At 40.6% G+C, this 13,906-nt stretch overlaps 1 protein-coding gene across 1 annotated transcript in view; it reads left to right on the plus strand.

Moving 5' to 3' along the window:
• Window positions 1-12,760, plus strand: part of gabrb2b (gamma-aminobutyric acid type A receptor subunit beta2b) — a gene marked incomplete at its 5' end in the record, with an annotated part of 55,746 nt that extends 42,986 nt beyond the window's left edge. The window contains 5 exons of the mRNA XM_084564331.1: window positions 5,424-5,585; window positions 8,429-8,581; window positions 10,163-10,407; window positions 11,613-11,753; window positions 12,086-12,760. Coding sequence (XP_084420457.1) covers window positions 5,424-5,585; window positions 8,429-8,581; window positions 10,163-10,407; window positions 11,613-11,753; window positions 12,086-12,433 — 1,049 coding nt within the window. The 3' untranslated portion in view covers window positions 12,434-12,760. The remainder of the gene's footprint in view (window positions 1-5,423; window positions 5,586-8,428; window positions 8,582-10,162; window positions 10,408-11,612; window positions 11,754-12,085) is intronic.
• Window positions 12,761-13,906: the final 1,146 nt, after the last annotated feature.

The raw sequence follows: 13,906 nt of genomic DNA on the forward strand, positions 1-13,906 counted from the left end.
ATGATTTTTTATATATTTGAATGGCCTTTTACACACATGCCTTTGATTACACATGGGAACATGTGTCTATCCTTCTGTTCTTTACATTTTATTATAGATGTATGATGCTCCAAAGCCCGTTTTAGAAGTAAGAACAAAAGAAAGAAAAAAAATACTCCCTGATTAGATTTTGCCCAGAGCAATATCAAAGCCAATGTTTTATCTTCCTCCAAAATCCTTCCTTGCCCATTAAAACAAATCAACTGAAACATTATTTCATAAGCTTGATAAAAAAGCCCCCCAGTCAGATTTGGTCAGGGAGATACGCCAGAGTCCCAGTTAAATAGCTTTAGTATTGTATTGCTATCTCCTCTGATGTTATCGTGAACCATTTCATTTATTTTTCGGTCTCCAAGCGCTCCCAGACTGTGGAATCCATAAGAGAATCCTTTGTGCTAGTGTAAAATGCATATTGTAGGGTTTGCGTCGCGTGCCGACGAAAGGAGTCCAAGAGCTAATTTTCTCATTTTACCATTTCATAGTTAATATATACTCTAGACTAGGGGTGTCAAACTCATTTTTGTTCAAAAAATTTGATCTCAAGGGGGCCGGACCAGTAAGATAATAGCATAATAACCTATAAGTAACAACCACTCCAGATTTTTTCCATTTGTTTTAGAGCAAAGAAGAGTAAATTGCAAAGTAAATTAGGAGAATGTTTACATTTAATAAACTATCCTAAAAAAAAAAATGAAATTTGTTTAGAAAAATAAGGACATTTTAGGCAAATTGCTGTCTGCTGTTTAGTCCTGGGTCTCAGTGTTGTGTTCTGTCCACTTCTCTAACTAAAACAGTAGACAAATTAGGGATAGCCGTTATTTTCGTTAAAAAACTGCATATAATTTTCGCACTTTGCAAATTCATGTTGCAGACCAGATGAGACTCTCTGCTGGGCCACTTTTGGCCCTCGGGCCGTATGTTTGACACCTGTGCTCTAGACTAATGCTCATTTTGATATGATGTATTGAAGATACTTTTCTCTTTTTTTATTTTTACTCCCTCCCACTCCTCAAAATGGCAATAAGGGCTTTAAGTTATCTGTGCCAAACACACACAGTAACTTCAGCAAGAGAGCAAAATAATGGAAAATTGGAAAGTCAGTCGCTGTCACGTAAAAACAATAGAGTAAAAAAAAATAATAATAATAGAATTGAAAGAACTGGGTAAAGTCATTGACCCATTCATTGATATGTTGACAGTTTAAGGTATGCTACACATTCAGTTCTGCTGTACTGTAAGTATATACTTTGCATTTTGAGTGTAGTTGACATATTTGTGAACCAGTTCCTGTAAAAGCTGTCCTTGGACTGGAAGTTATAGTCACAATACAGAAGTGCATTCTGTGGATAGAATGTAAAGCTTGCCCTGGACTCATTACTATAAAAAAAAAAACTTTTATCCCGTTAACATCACAAATGTGCACAGTAATCGAGGATTCGGTGATGTATTATTTGAAAAGTTCAAGGAACGTCTCCACCAAATGATCATCTCAGTAGTTCTTGTTGCTCTTATTTTGATATGTCTTATAAACGAGTCTCAGCGTGGGTCCAAAGATTTGTTAAGACGACAAAAAAATTATTTAAAAAGTAGGGTTCATTTAGCCGCCGACAGTCCACTTTGAATGGACTCTTGGACTCAAATTTAAAGTATGAATCTCAAGTAGTGGGCTTATTCGGTTGCAGTTTTGTCACTTAGGAAATGTATCCGAAATTAAGTTATTTCCATGTGCCCCTGACCTGACCTGCCTTTATTTCATCCCATCTCAACTAATAGAATTTCCCCATACTCTGCACTTAGTAGAGAAGCATTTAATCAGCTGCAGTTGGTCCAAAAAGCAGCTGCTATGCTTTTCACTGGGACAGACAGAAGAAAAGACTTTAATCTCATTTCACCACCCATCTGTTGGCAAGTTATTCCCTCAGGAATGCATTTTGAGATTTTGCTGATTACCTCTTACACATGGCGAGGATGATGACGATGGTAATGATGATGACTGCTCAAACCATCCTGTACATGGATGTTTTGGAACAACATGTGTTTTTAAAAAGACAAAGTGCAATGAGCCCCCCGGATGAAGAGGAGACTGTTGAAATCAGCCACGGAAAAGTCTGCCTCATTAATGCAGAGAGACTAAATAGGTCACGCAAGTATTAATTAAGGCGAGCAGGAGATGGGAGAGAGAGATGTGGCACGGCACAGTGAGAGGTGGATGGACACATAATAGTAGTTATGACAGAGTGTGCAATCAAATGGGAAAAAAAAGTGGTGGGGAAGGGAGGGGGGGATAAAAACAGCTGGGAGGTGTGGACCAGAAGAGGGAGAGGAGAGGAGAAAGGAGGAGTGGTGTAACAGCTTATATTTTACTTAATAATAATCAATGAAGCAGCGTGGGAGTTCCTCTAAATTGTTCTGTCAAACATGCATTCATGTGTCAACCAGACAGCCCCATCTTCACTGTCACCCCCTCCCCCACCACCACCACCATCACCACACACACACACACACACACACACATCCTGTACTGTGTGAATCAAACACGCTAATTCACTTTTAGTTTCTAATCTCCCCATCATCAGCGTTCAGCACAGTAATGCTTGCACGTACAAGAAGGCAAAAGCCGTCCATGCATGCAAACAAATATACAATAATCACTGGGGAAAATGAATGCAGCAGCCGTTACAGAGGATGTTGCATGTTTAGAAACGGAAAACATCATTATTGTTCAGAATAATCCGTCTCCTGCTGTTGCCTGAATTGGAGTGGTACAAAATTGCACACGAAGAGATGTAAGACTACAATATTAAGTTTTTTTAAGGCAGAAAAAAAACCATCAAGACACACATCGTGACGAGAAGAAGTAACGTAGCGCTGCCAGTTTATATTAGGAAAAGAGGCGTGTGCTTCACGTTAAATAGGTAGCTGTGTGTCAGTCGTGTCAGTCCTAAAGTATGCCAAAGTGGAAAAGCAAACGTACCGCTAACTTTTTAAAACAAAGCTTCTGTTAATGTTGTGTATGCACAGAGTTCTGCCATGCACGTCCTGCTTCCGCTTTCAGTACTTTTTTTTTCAGTACTACAAGGACAGGCATTTAAACATAAGTTTACATGATTATAACCTATGTGTTTTTAAAATTGCTTTACCAATTGCAGACTTATGCGGTTTTAGCTTGCTTTTAAAGTTGAGCCATCCCTCTAATAAACCACACTAGCCCCATCTGCGTCCTGTCTCTCCTCGTCTCTTCATCTCTTTTTTCCTCCTCTCTTTGAAACCAATGCCCTTGTGCCCTGAAGCAAGCAAACATGGCACAACTGCACAAGGACGGGGAGTGCGCACTGGTCTATACAAGACCCAGGTTTCATGGTCTAATAAAGATCTTCTACTTTTCTTATTGACTTTTTACTTAAGTTATAACTGCGGACTTCCATTTTACTCAGTCATTACTGGTCTCATTTCTTGTCGTTGTCTCTGCTGATTTGGCTAGAATGAGAGCAAAAGAGGGAACAGCTTTTGTTCAGATTAATATTAATGGTTGTGCTTCTTGTTCCTTTGCAGATTTTATTGAGTTCTAGTGATGCAAATAAGCCAAAAAAAAAAAAAAAAAGACCCGGTTATTCAATCACCCTTGCTCATTAATCATTTAGTTGCTCAGGGGACAAAACACAATAAAGTTGACCCATACTGAATATGTTGAGCAACAGAGGGCTGCACCCGTTGACTATAAAGGATGTTACACAGTATGTTCAACTTTATTTCATAATTAATAGTTTTCATGATACGATATTTGTCAGTACCAAAACATCAGTATGCATCTTGCTTAAGGATGCCTAAATCTTGAGAGCACTTTGAACAAGGCAAGCAGCATTTGTAGCGATACATTATGGCTCACTCTAAACTGTGATTGTGCAGGTGTATGCACTGATCAGGCAAAACATTATGACCACCTTCCTAATATTGTGCAGGTCTCCATTGTGCCTCCAAAGCAGTTGTGACTAATCAGAGAATGGACATGGGCCTGAATGTTGAATGTTGTGAGTGGGGACCTTTGAGGGGAGGGGCCTCTGTGGATCATCCCACAGATACTTGATCAGTTTGAGATCTGGGGAATTTGGAGGCCAGGTTAACACCTTGTGCTGTTTTTCATGTTTTTGTGTGTGTCCTGCTGGGGATGGCTGCTGGCATCAAGGAGTGTCATTGCTATGGGGTGGGGGTGCCTGGTCTGGTCCAGATGGGTGCTATATGTCTAAGTATCATCCACACGAATACCAGGTCCAAAAGTTTCCCAGCAGGACGTTGTATTGTCACAAAATGGTCAATGTTATTCACGTCTCCTGTCAGTGGTTTTAATGTTGCGGCTGATCGGTGAATGTGTAACCGTGTGTTTCCAAGTAACTCAGCATTAATTATGAGTTCTTCCAAGGTTTTGTAACCTTGAAGTATTAGAAGTGGGGCAAGCGTAGTGCCAACATAAAATAATAACAATAATAGTAATAATAAGTAACACCATGCTGGTTCTTGGAAAAACCATCACAGCAGAAAACAACAGAAATAACATTTAATTCTGGGCATGTGGGCCTAGAGTCTCTCAGGTATTGAACAAAAAGAGTAGCATGTAATTTCCTGCGTCCAAAACCTGGTGTTGGAGAACAACCACTCATCGTCACATGAGGCTGTCTTCCTGCTACCAGTAGGTAGTGCTGTGGCTACGGTTCAGTATTAAGATATAAACGCTTTCATTCCTGGCTCTTATCAGACTTCAAAAATTTTAAGCAAATTGACACTGGAACCTCTGGGTTACAACAAGTTCAAACAATAGAAATCAAATGTTTCATGAAAAGTCATTACAAATGTTTTTAGATGACCCCAACCTTACTTTAAGTCACTCTGGTTCATTCTTTACAAGGACTACTGTTGCTGCAAATGGTTAAAAAAAAGGGGGTGCTGATTGGTCACAGTGAATTCAAAATATTTGACTTCTTGGCTACAAAAAGCTTTTTTGTACGTCTGGACATGATACACGTGCTAATCGAATTTTTTATATCTAGACCAAATTGGAATTAGATGGCAGACAATCATATAGTACATCCCCGCCTGTGCAGTTTAATTTAGCTACAGTGGAAATGCATCTGGTTCAAATCGAAGCGGTAGACGACAAGCAAATGTAAACAAACTGTACGGTACCTGCATACACACAAATCCGATGGGTTATTAGATTCATCCATTCCTTGTGGATTAGAACACGTTTTATTTAGCAAATTACTACGCCTGCTGTCAACGGTGACAAATAGAGGCCTAATCATGCTAAGTGATTAATTAACAGGACGGCCCGAGATCCAGATGGGACCCATTTACGAACGCATATGTAGACCTTTAACGGTGCTCACCAGTTCCTGTTCTCTGCACCCTCTCAGATGGCTACACTACAGATGACATTGAATTCTACTGGCGAGGGGGAGATCACGCTGTGACGGGCGTGGACAAGATCGAATTGCCCCAGTTCTCCATCGTGGATCATAAGCTCATCTCCAAGAATGTCGTCTTCTCCACAGGTAATGTTAAACGTCAAACGCTGCAAAAGTTATGAAAGAGTTCAGTTTTCTGTACACATGTTTGGCTCTTGTCACTCCCCCTTTATTTGTGATGTTTCCATATCATTACTGCTGCAGCGAAGGTGGCAATTTTCCGCAAATGCAAAATGCAAAATGCAAAATGCAATTTAAATGTAAAAAAACCACACAGCTTCAAATGAAGTGCTGTAATGGCTGGGAGACCCGCCGAAGACACCATGACTTATTCAACATGAACAAACGAAAAGAATGCTGCCTGCTGCAATAAAATATTCATTTCTTTGACATTGTCATATTCATGAATTTGTCATGCAGGAGAGCATTCGTAAGCGGGAACAGTCGTTCATTGGAAGATAGTTTCTGGTTTCCGTGTTAGTTATGGGAGACTCCCCCAGTACAGACTTGTTTTGTCTGCAGGGGTCACACATTCAGTGCAAGCTCATTAAAAACACAATGCCGACTGCAGAATGCCCAGTGTTTGTGTGTTTGTGTGTGAATGTGTGTGTGTGTGTACCATTAATATACAAGCAAGTTTACCCAAGTGTGTCCCGGCGCTATGCTTGATGTTATTACCCTAAACAGAGATACAGGAGATGGGGGATTCCTCTATCACGCGCTGTGTATTGCAAGATGAAGGAACCTGACCCGGTGGTCACTGAGGAATGCAAACATCAGCACAAGTGCATGAGCTTTTATCCAATGCAAGTGTCATGTTTCACTCCAAGGATAGGCAATGTCAGTGTTTTCCTCATGAATAGTGATTATACCCAAGCAGTTTCCCCATTTCATAGGAAAATAATTCAGTGATTGTCTCCGTGGCTCGTGTTAACATAAGCTAATTGAAATAACAGATCTAAGTGGTGACATTTAAAGAGGGGCCTGGTGGATTGTCTGTGCTTCCATTATAAAGACTTAATCCTTCTTCCTCACCCTTCTTCTGTTTCTACTTGACTTTCTAATAAATTGTACTCGAGCTCTTCTTGTGGCGCCATCCTCCATCCAGCTGCAGTATGGTAATGCAACCGAAGTATGGACAATTTTTAAGGAGAAAACTATGCATGCTGATAAAAGTTGATTTTACCAATCATGTGCATACCGATCAGCCACAACATTAAAACCACTGACAGGAGAAGTAAATGACATTGACCATCTTGTGACAATGTTCTGCTGGGAAACCTTTGGACCAGGCATCCATGTGGATGTTACTTAGACATGTAGCACCCACCTAGACCAGACCAGGCACCCATCCCATAGCAATGACACTCCTTGATGGCAGCAGCCATCCCCAGCAGGGTGCAGCCTGACACAGGCACACACACAAAAACCGTTTAGGAACAACTCAAAAAACATGAAGAACAGCACAAGGTGTTGACCTGGCCTCCAAATTCACGAGATCCCAAAACTGATCAAATATCTGTGGGATGATCCACAGAGGCCCCTCCCCTCAACCCATAGGCCCCCACTAACAATATTCTGTTGCAGGACACCACAGGACACCCTCAGAAGGCCCATGCCCATTCTCTGATGCGTCACAGCTGTTTTGGAGGCACAAGGGAGACCTGCACAGTATAAGTCATAATGTTATGCCTGATCGGTGTATATAACAGGGAAACAAGTGGTTCTGATGAGTGCTCAGTGGACTACCCAAGGATGAGCTGCTATACTCAGGATCAGCCCAAGAATCCAACACCTTTGTATCTGTATGGTCTTATCTTGTAGCATTGGTTTTCCAGTATCACAGGAATACATAGTGCCAAACTTTCACTGCATCCAGCTTGGTCATAAAGTTGCCATCTCTGGCTGACAGAACTCAGTTTTCTTTTTACTAGTTTATTCGTGAATTTAACACAAGGGACATCACGAGTCGTTGCTTAAGAATCCTGAAGGCAACACATCAAATAGATGTTGTGATATTTCCCCGACAAGTGAGATCTTGAAAAGGGAAGTGAGATGATCACAAATTTATCCTCCAAATTTTTGAAAAAAAAAAAAAAAAAAAACACTTAGAAATTTCAGCCTCAATGTCGCATTAGATCACCAGTGGTCAGGATTTATCGTCTGAGTATCACAGATGCCTGAACATAGCTGAAGAGAGTTTTCAGCCTGGTAGACTGACAGACCAACACTGCCATCCACAAAGCCAATTTAAGATGGCTAAATATAGTAAATGTCTACACGCTTCATCAAGGTAGAATATAAAAGAAACAGGTAATGTCTCTTAATGACCCCGTTAAGAGATTCTTCCTACGAATGGAACCGCGTTTCAGCCGTCAGTCTCTTGATGCTCATTTAATGCTATCTGGCTTTGGCATAGTCTCTTTCAACATTTTAAAGTGTTGGACAGCTCCCTTTTTGAGTCTTTGTCACTGTGTGAGTACATGAAAGCACTTGAGTCGAACTGATCCACAAACAACACTGGCTCTGAAAAGACAATCCAACATTAGTGGGTCGTCCATATTTTTATTATGCCATAAAAACAAAAATACCTCCACCAGTGGTGAACGCTCTTTGTTGTTTATTTGATGGATTCTCAACCTAGAACTAATAACTAGGTGTTATAAGTGTCTGGCTTCTACTGCAGAGATTTCTATTCTTGTCCTGTGTCCAGGCAACAGTCGGCTTTTTAATCATCGAGGCAGACATTCACCAAGCAGTTTTTTTAAACCATAGATTCACGAAGGTGGCAGGTCCAAAATTAGAAGTCTATACTGATGCCAGCAAACATCCCAAAATGTGCGATTTAAAGGGGAGTTATACCTTAAAGAGAGACCTCATTCGTGTACCAGTCTAGTCTTTCTTTTCTCACCCTCTCCTCCTCCCCACAGGTTCTTACCCCCGTCTGTCCCTGAGTTTCAAGCTGAAGAGAAACATTGGATACTTCATCCTGCAGACATACATGCCTTCTATCCTCATCACCATCCTCTCCTGGGTGTCCTTCTGGATCAACTATGATGCCTCTGCTGCGAGAGTGGCTCTAGGTGAGGCGGTGGGCGCATTAGTTTGTCGAAACTTTGCTGAACTGTGAGGAGCATCACTTCTAATTATGAGGATTTCACTTTTTTTGGTCTAATTTCTCCTATTTTATGTCTATCAATTTGTTAATTATAGTACGTCACGCCTTTATGAAGTCTTCATATGAAGATGCATCTTTTAACAGGGTCAATATCCAGTATCAAGTATTACTTTAGTCCACTCCACACACATATTATGATGGATGACCAGACTGATTTGTTTCTACTTTGATTCCAGAGTTCTGGAAGTCACAATTTCCCCCCCAGTCATCCTTGATTATGTAAACCCCATGTAGCCAGCGAGGTTTGTATCGAGCTCCTCCGTGTTTGTCAGAAGCTCGCTGTCTTTCTTTTTAACCCAACTCCACCCACCCAGCATCATCCATCCTTTTACCCATCCCTCGCTTTAGTCGACAGGGCAATTTCGCTGATTGACGACTGAGCTGCATTTAGTGATCCAGGGGGAAGGCGTGCATAGGATTTAATGAAAAAAAAAAAGAAAAAAAAGGCAATGCTCCATAATGGAGGCAGGTCAACCGAGTTGGGAAATGTTTGGTCACCCCCCTTTCTACACTGGATTCAGGAACCACTTTACTTTGACCTGGTTTTGGGCATTAAAATTGACCTGTAATGGCTAAATCACGTGGCCACCATGTGCGGAAATCCTTCGCTGTTGTTGTTATAAGCTCTTGCAGCGACAGCCCGGGGAAAAATTGCCCAAATCCTATTTTGAGGAGTGGTCATCTGACAGCGGCGTGACAGCTGTAATTTAGTAATTGTTTACTGGGACTCTCAGTAGACATTGTCTTAAATAACGGCGCAATGTGCAGTTTCAGAGTAGGCGCATGAGGGGTAATTTGCGAGCGCTACAGGAGCTGTGAAGACAAGCATTTACTCGTGCGTGGAAAATTATATCCAAGCTTTAGAATCAGGTTTCTCGTGCTGTTATAATTCCTGCGTATGCAAAATAGACACATTGTTGGAAGCACACTACTTAGAGCCGGTAACGAAATTGCTACCAGCAAGTGTTAGCGTGCCAGTCATAATAAGCTCAATCTTAACACATTGATATGCACAGTCAGTCTGACAGTACCTATTGCCACGGCTTGCTGGGCGAGGCTTTTTTAAAAAAAAAAAAACAACAACTTTTCTCTGTAGGAGTTCTCCACTAATGAACAAGATCAAGGTTGACATTTGAATTTCAAATTGCTCCGACACTTCAGGTGCTTCAAGTCCTTAACCTTGTCTCCCAAAGTATGTTTTAAAATCACGGGGGTCGGCCCCCAGGTTTCATTGATCCTGACAGGCTTAATCAAGCACAGGGTGATCACGAAGCTGTCTCGCTGACGGGGGATTAAATCTGTCACACATTCAGTCAGTTTGAGCGATTGCCGCAGTTAGACTAACAGACAAGAAAAATGCAAGACGCGGATTCGTGCTCGCCCCTCTGATTTATAGTTATTACATTAAAAAAAAAAAAAATGACACACTCCTGAGATGAACTTTAGAAAGCGGCACTGCATTTAACTCCTTTAATTCCTTTACTAGGTATCACCACGGTGCTCACCATGACTACCATTAACACCCATCTGAGAGAGACGCTCCCCAAAATCCCATACGTCAAGGCCATAGACATGTACCTCATGGGCTGCTTCGTCTTCGTCTTCTTGGCTCTGCTGGAGTATGCGCTGGTGAACTACATCTTCTTTGGCCGGGGCCCTCAGCGTCAGAAAAGGGCAGCGGAGAAAATAACTACAGCCAACAATGAAAAGATGAGGATGGATCCAAACAAGGTTAGTTGTTTTGCTCGTCCTTGCAGTTTTGTAGGCCTACCCTAATAATGGAAATGACTTAATACTTCCAGAATCAATTTTCAGAAAATGTCTGTTTATGTAAAACAATCTCCAAGCATGTCATCCACTAAATGCTTGCATTTTTGAGCCAAAGAAGTTTTCTTTGCTCTAATTCACGGGATTCCCTGTTTTCTTTGTGGTACAATCTTAATTAAATTATTCATAAAACTGTCTAAGTAGCTTAAAAATAATCACTAGCAAAGAAAGGAAAGGCCCTCTCTTCGCAAGGAGGGTTGACCCAATGTTTTCTTCCTTCACTGTGCTAAGTAAAGCCAGTCTAATAAACCCGCACTCTCCCAGTTTGAAAGCCCAATGTGACATGATGCCAGCAGGAACAGAGGGAACGAGGGTCTCTGTGCCACCTGGCACTTTGTCTCAATAAAACAGAATTGCGTTCACTTTTCCATTTGGCATTCCCAGATGAAATGAACTAAATGTCTACCAGCAGAGATGCAAATAGCCACCACAACATGGCTTAATGTGGACTGCTGAAATATGTTTAATACAAAACACAGAAGCTAACTGGGCCGGAAAATGTCTGCACTAATGTCCTGAGACATCAAGTGAATGAAATGAAGGAAGAATATTACTATAACAAAATAGTTTTTTCTCAAATGATTCAACAGTTATGTACTGTGAAGTGTACAGTTCATGTCCACAAGTATTTTGCAATTGTAAACGTAAGAATTATTCAAAAAATATACACATTAGTGGCGGCACAGTGGAAAGGTGGTTAGCACTGATACCTCACGGCAAGAAGGTCCCGGGTTCGAATCCATGGGCTGTCTGGGTCCTTTCTGTGTGGAGTTTGCATGTTCTCCCTGTGTATGTGTGGGTTCTCTCAGGTAGCTTCCTCCCACCGTCCAAAGACATGCTCGTTAGGTTAATTGGTGATTCTAAATTGGCCGTAGGTGTGCATGTGAGTGTGAATGGTTGTCTGTCTCTCTGTGTTAGCCCTGCGATAGACTGGCGACCTGTCCAGGGTGTACCCTGCCTCTCGCCCGATGACAGCTGGGATAGGCTTCACAGGAACAAGCGGTCACAGAAGATGAATGAATGAAGATACACATTATTTGTTTCCAGCTTACACTGCTTAACCTACCACTTCCACTAACTGTGAATGTGTTGTGTCTTTGATTCCGCAGTGGCTGGTGGGTAATGTAGTTGGCAGAGATGATACTTTGTACGCAAGAATGAAACAAAGGGATCTTGATGGCCACGATTCAATGTGGGAACCAATCTTTGTGGATGATGCAGCAATTGGACTCGGCGATCAAAAGAATAAGGTACGGCAAAAATCTGTGTCCACAATGTGAAGCTGATACTTTATATGTATAGCTTTAACTACTGAATTATTATTATTATTCAATTGTCAATCCAACGTCTTGGAAATCTGTTGGTAAACCCAAAACAATGAGCTGAAAGTTGCTAAAACCACAAAATATAACTCTCCTAAGGTTTGCCTCCACCAGTGCTGCCCTTCATATTATATATTTTTTCCCTTCAATCAGATTTAACTGGTGTTTTATTTTTTCTAAAATGACATTTTTATAGGTTAAAAAAATGCATTTGACTGACATAAATACACTAGACAAACTTGACTCTTCTCCCTGGACAGATGGACCCACATGAAAACATCCTTTTGGGAACCCTGGATATCAAGAACGACATGGGCGTTTCAGAGTTGGCTTTGGGTCTCAACGACCCACGAAATACCATGCTGACGTACGATAGCTCAACTCTACAGTATCGCAAAGCGGGGCTAGCAAGGCACAACTTTGGGCGAAACGCACTGGAGCGCCACATGACTCAGAAGAAAAGCCGACTACGGAGGCGTGCCTCACAGCTAAAAATCACCATCCCAGACTTGACTGACGTGAACTCGATCGATAAATGGTCGAGGATGATCTTCCCAACCGTCTTCTCCTTCTTCAACATTGTTTACTGGCTTTATTACGTCAATTAAAATGAGAAGAAAAGGACACAAGTGAGGGCGAGAACAAACAGCAGAATATGTTGCTCATTTCTTTTTTTTTGTATCTGTTTCGTTTCATATTTATGTGATCTACTAATACTAGACTGAACTGCTGTATTCAGGACTGGATCCACCATATCTTGGAATACATTTGCTGGCTAACACGTGAAAAACCTTATAGAAGAGAGATTACAAACATATAAGGTGCCTGTCCCTGAGTAAAATTTTACATGTTTTGTGAGTTGTGTTTGTTTGCATTTTTTTCTAATGTATTTATTTTTTCTTCTTTTTCTTCTTATTATTATGTTTCATGTTTCAGTCAAGGTAATTCATTGCCAATATATTATATCAATTAGAAGTGGACATATTATTTTTAAATGAGCATTTACTTTCACTAACACTACTTAAAAGTGCTACAGCAAGTTTCAGGTCAACAGGTTAGGCACATCAACTAAATCAGTTAGTACCATGGTTAAAGGGGAACTACAGTTTTTGGACCTTATTTCTGGCATAAAATACAATTGTTTACTCACACATATAACTTTTGTGTAGTCTATCGGGAGATATTTAGAGCTGCGTATATCCACATAGTGGGAGTAACTGGGGCACCGAAACGCAGCCTCTAAATAACGCATTATCTGCCGTGAAACTCGTTCATTTCAGCATAGCACTAGTGTACGACAACAAAATGTTGGTGAAATGAACAAGTTTTGAGGCAGATAATGTGTTATTTAGAGGCTGTGTTTCGGTGCACCAGTCACTCCCACTATATGGATATATGCAGATCTAAACATCTTCTGACTGACTACAAATGACACAAAAGTTATATGGGTGAGTAAACGATCGTATTTAATGCCAGAAATAAGGTCCAGGTTGTAAAACAACAGTAGTTCCCCTTTAAGGGCCTAAAATTTTACAATTTACATAATCATGTAATGTGAAAATTAAAAAATCAGATCAACCGTTTTCTACTTTAATATACACGGGGGCACAATTTGATTTATTTCTCAGTATTTTCCCAACCTTTTCAACAGAAGTGCCACTGGAAAGTTTTTCAAGAGCATTTCAAATCATCTAAAGGTTATTATTCAGCTTGCACTCAACAAAGCCTGCTGAATGTTAAGTTATGTCAAGCAGCGTGAAGTGAATACATCTAATTTGGATTGTCATAACTATCCAAACTGTGTCAAACTGCTAAAAGAAAATAAGCGACACGAATAGATAAATGAATGAGCAAAATAAGAAAATAAATATTAATATATTATATAATTTCATTCATAAAAGGTATTTGGGGACAAGTATATCCGGAGAAATTAGTTTAGTCTGTGAACAATTAATGTAAATATCACCTGTATGGCATTTATTATAGGGATATTGTACAAAATTCCCTTTGCAGCTCTCTATACCCACTTCCTTGAATACATACCTAGATCGCAGATTTTAAAAACGTAGTTAACCACTGCT

The sequence above is a fragment of the Chelon labrosus genome, assembly GCF_963514085.1.
Source record: "Chelon labrosus genome assembly, chromosome: 17".
NCBI classification, from domain to species: Eukaryota; Metazoa; Chordata; class Actinopteri; order Mugiliformes; family Mugilidae; genus Chelon; species Chelon labrosus.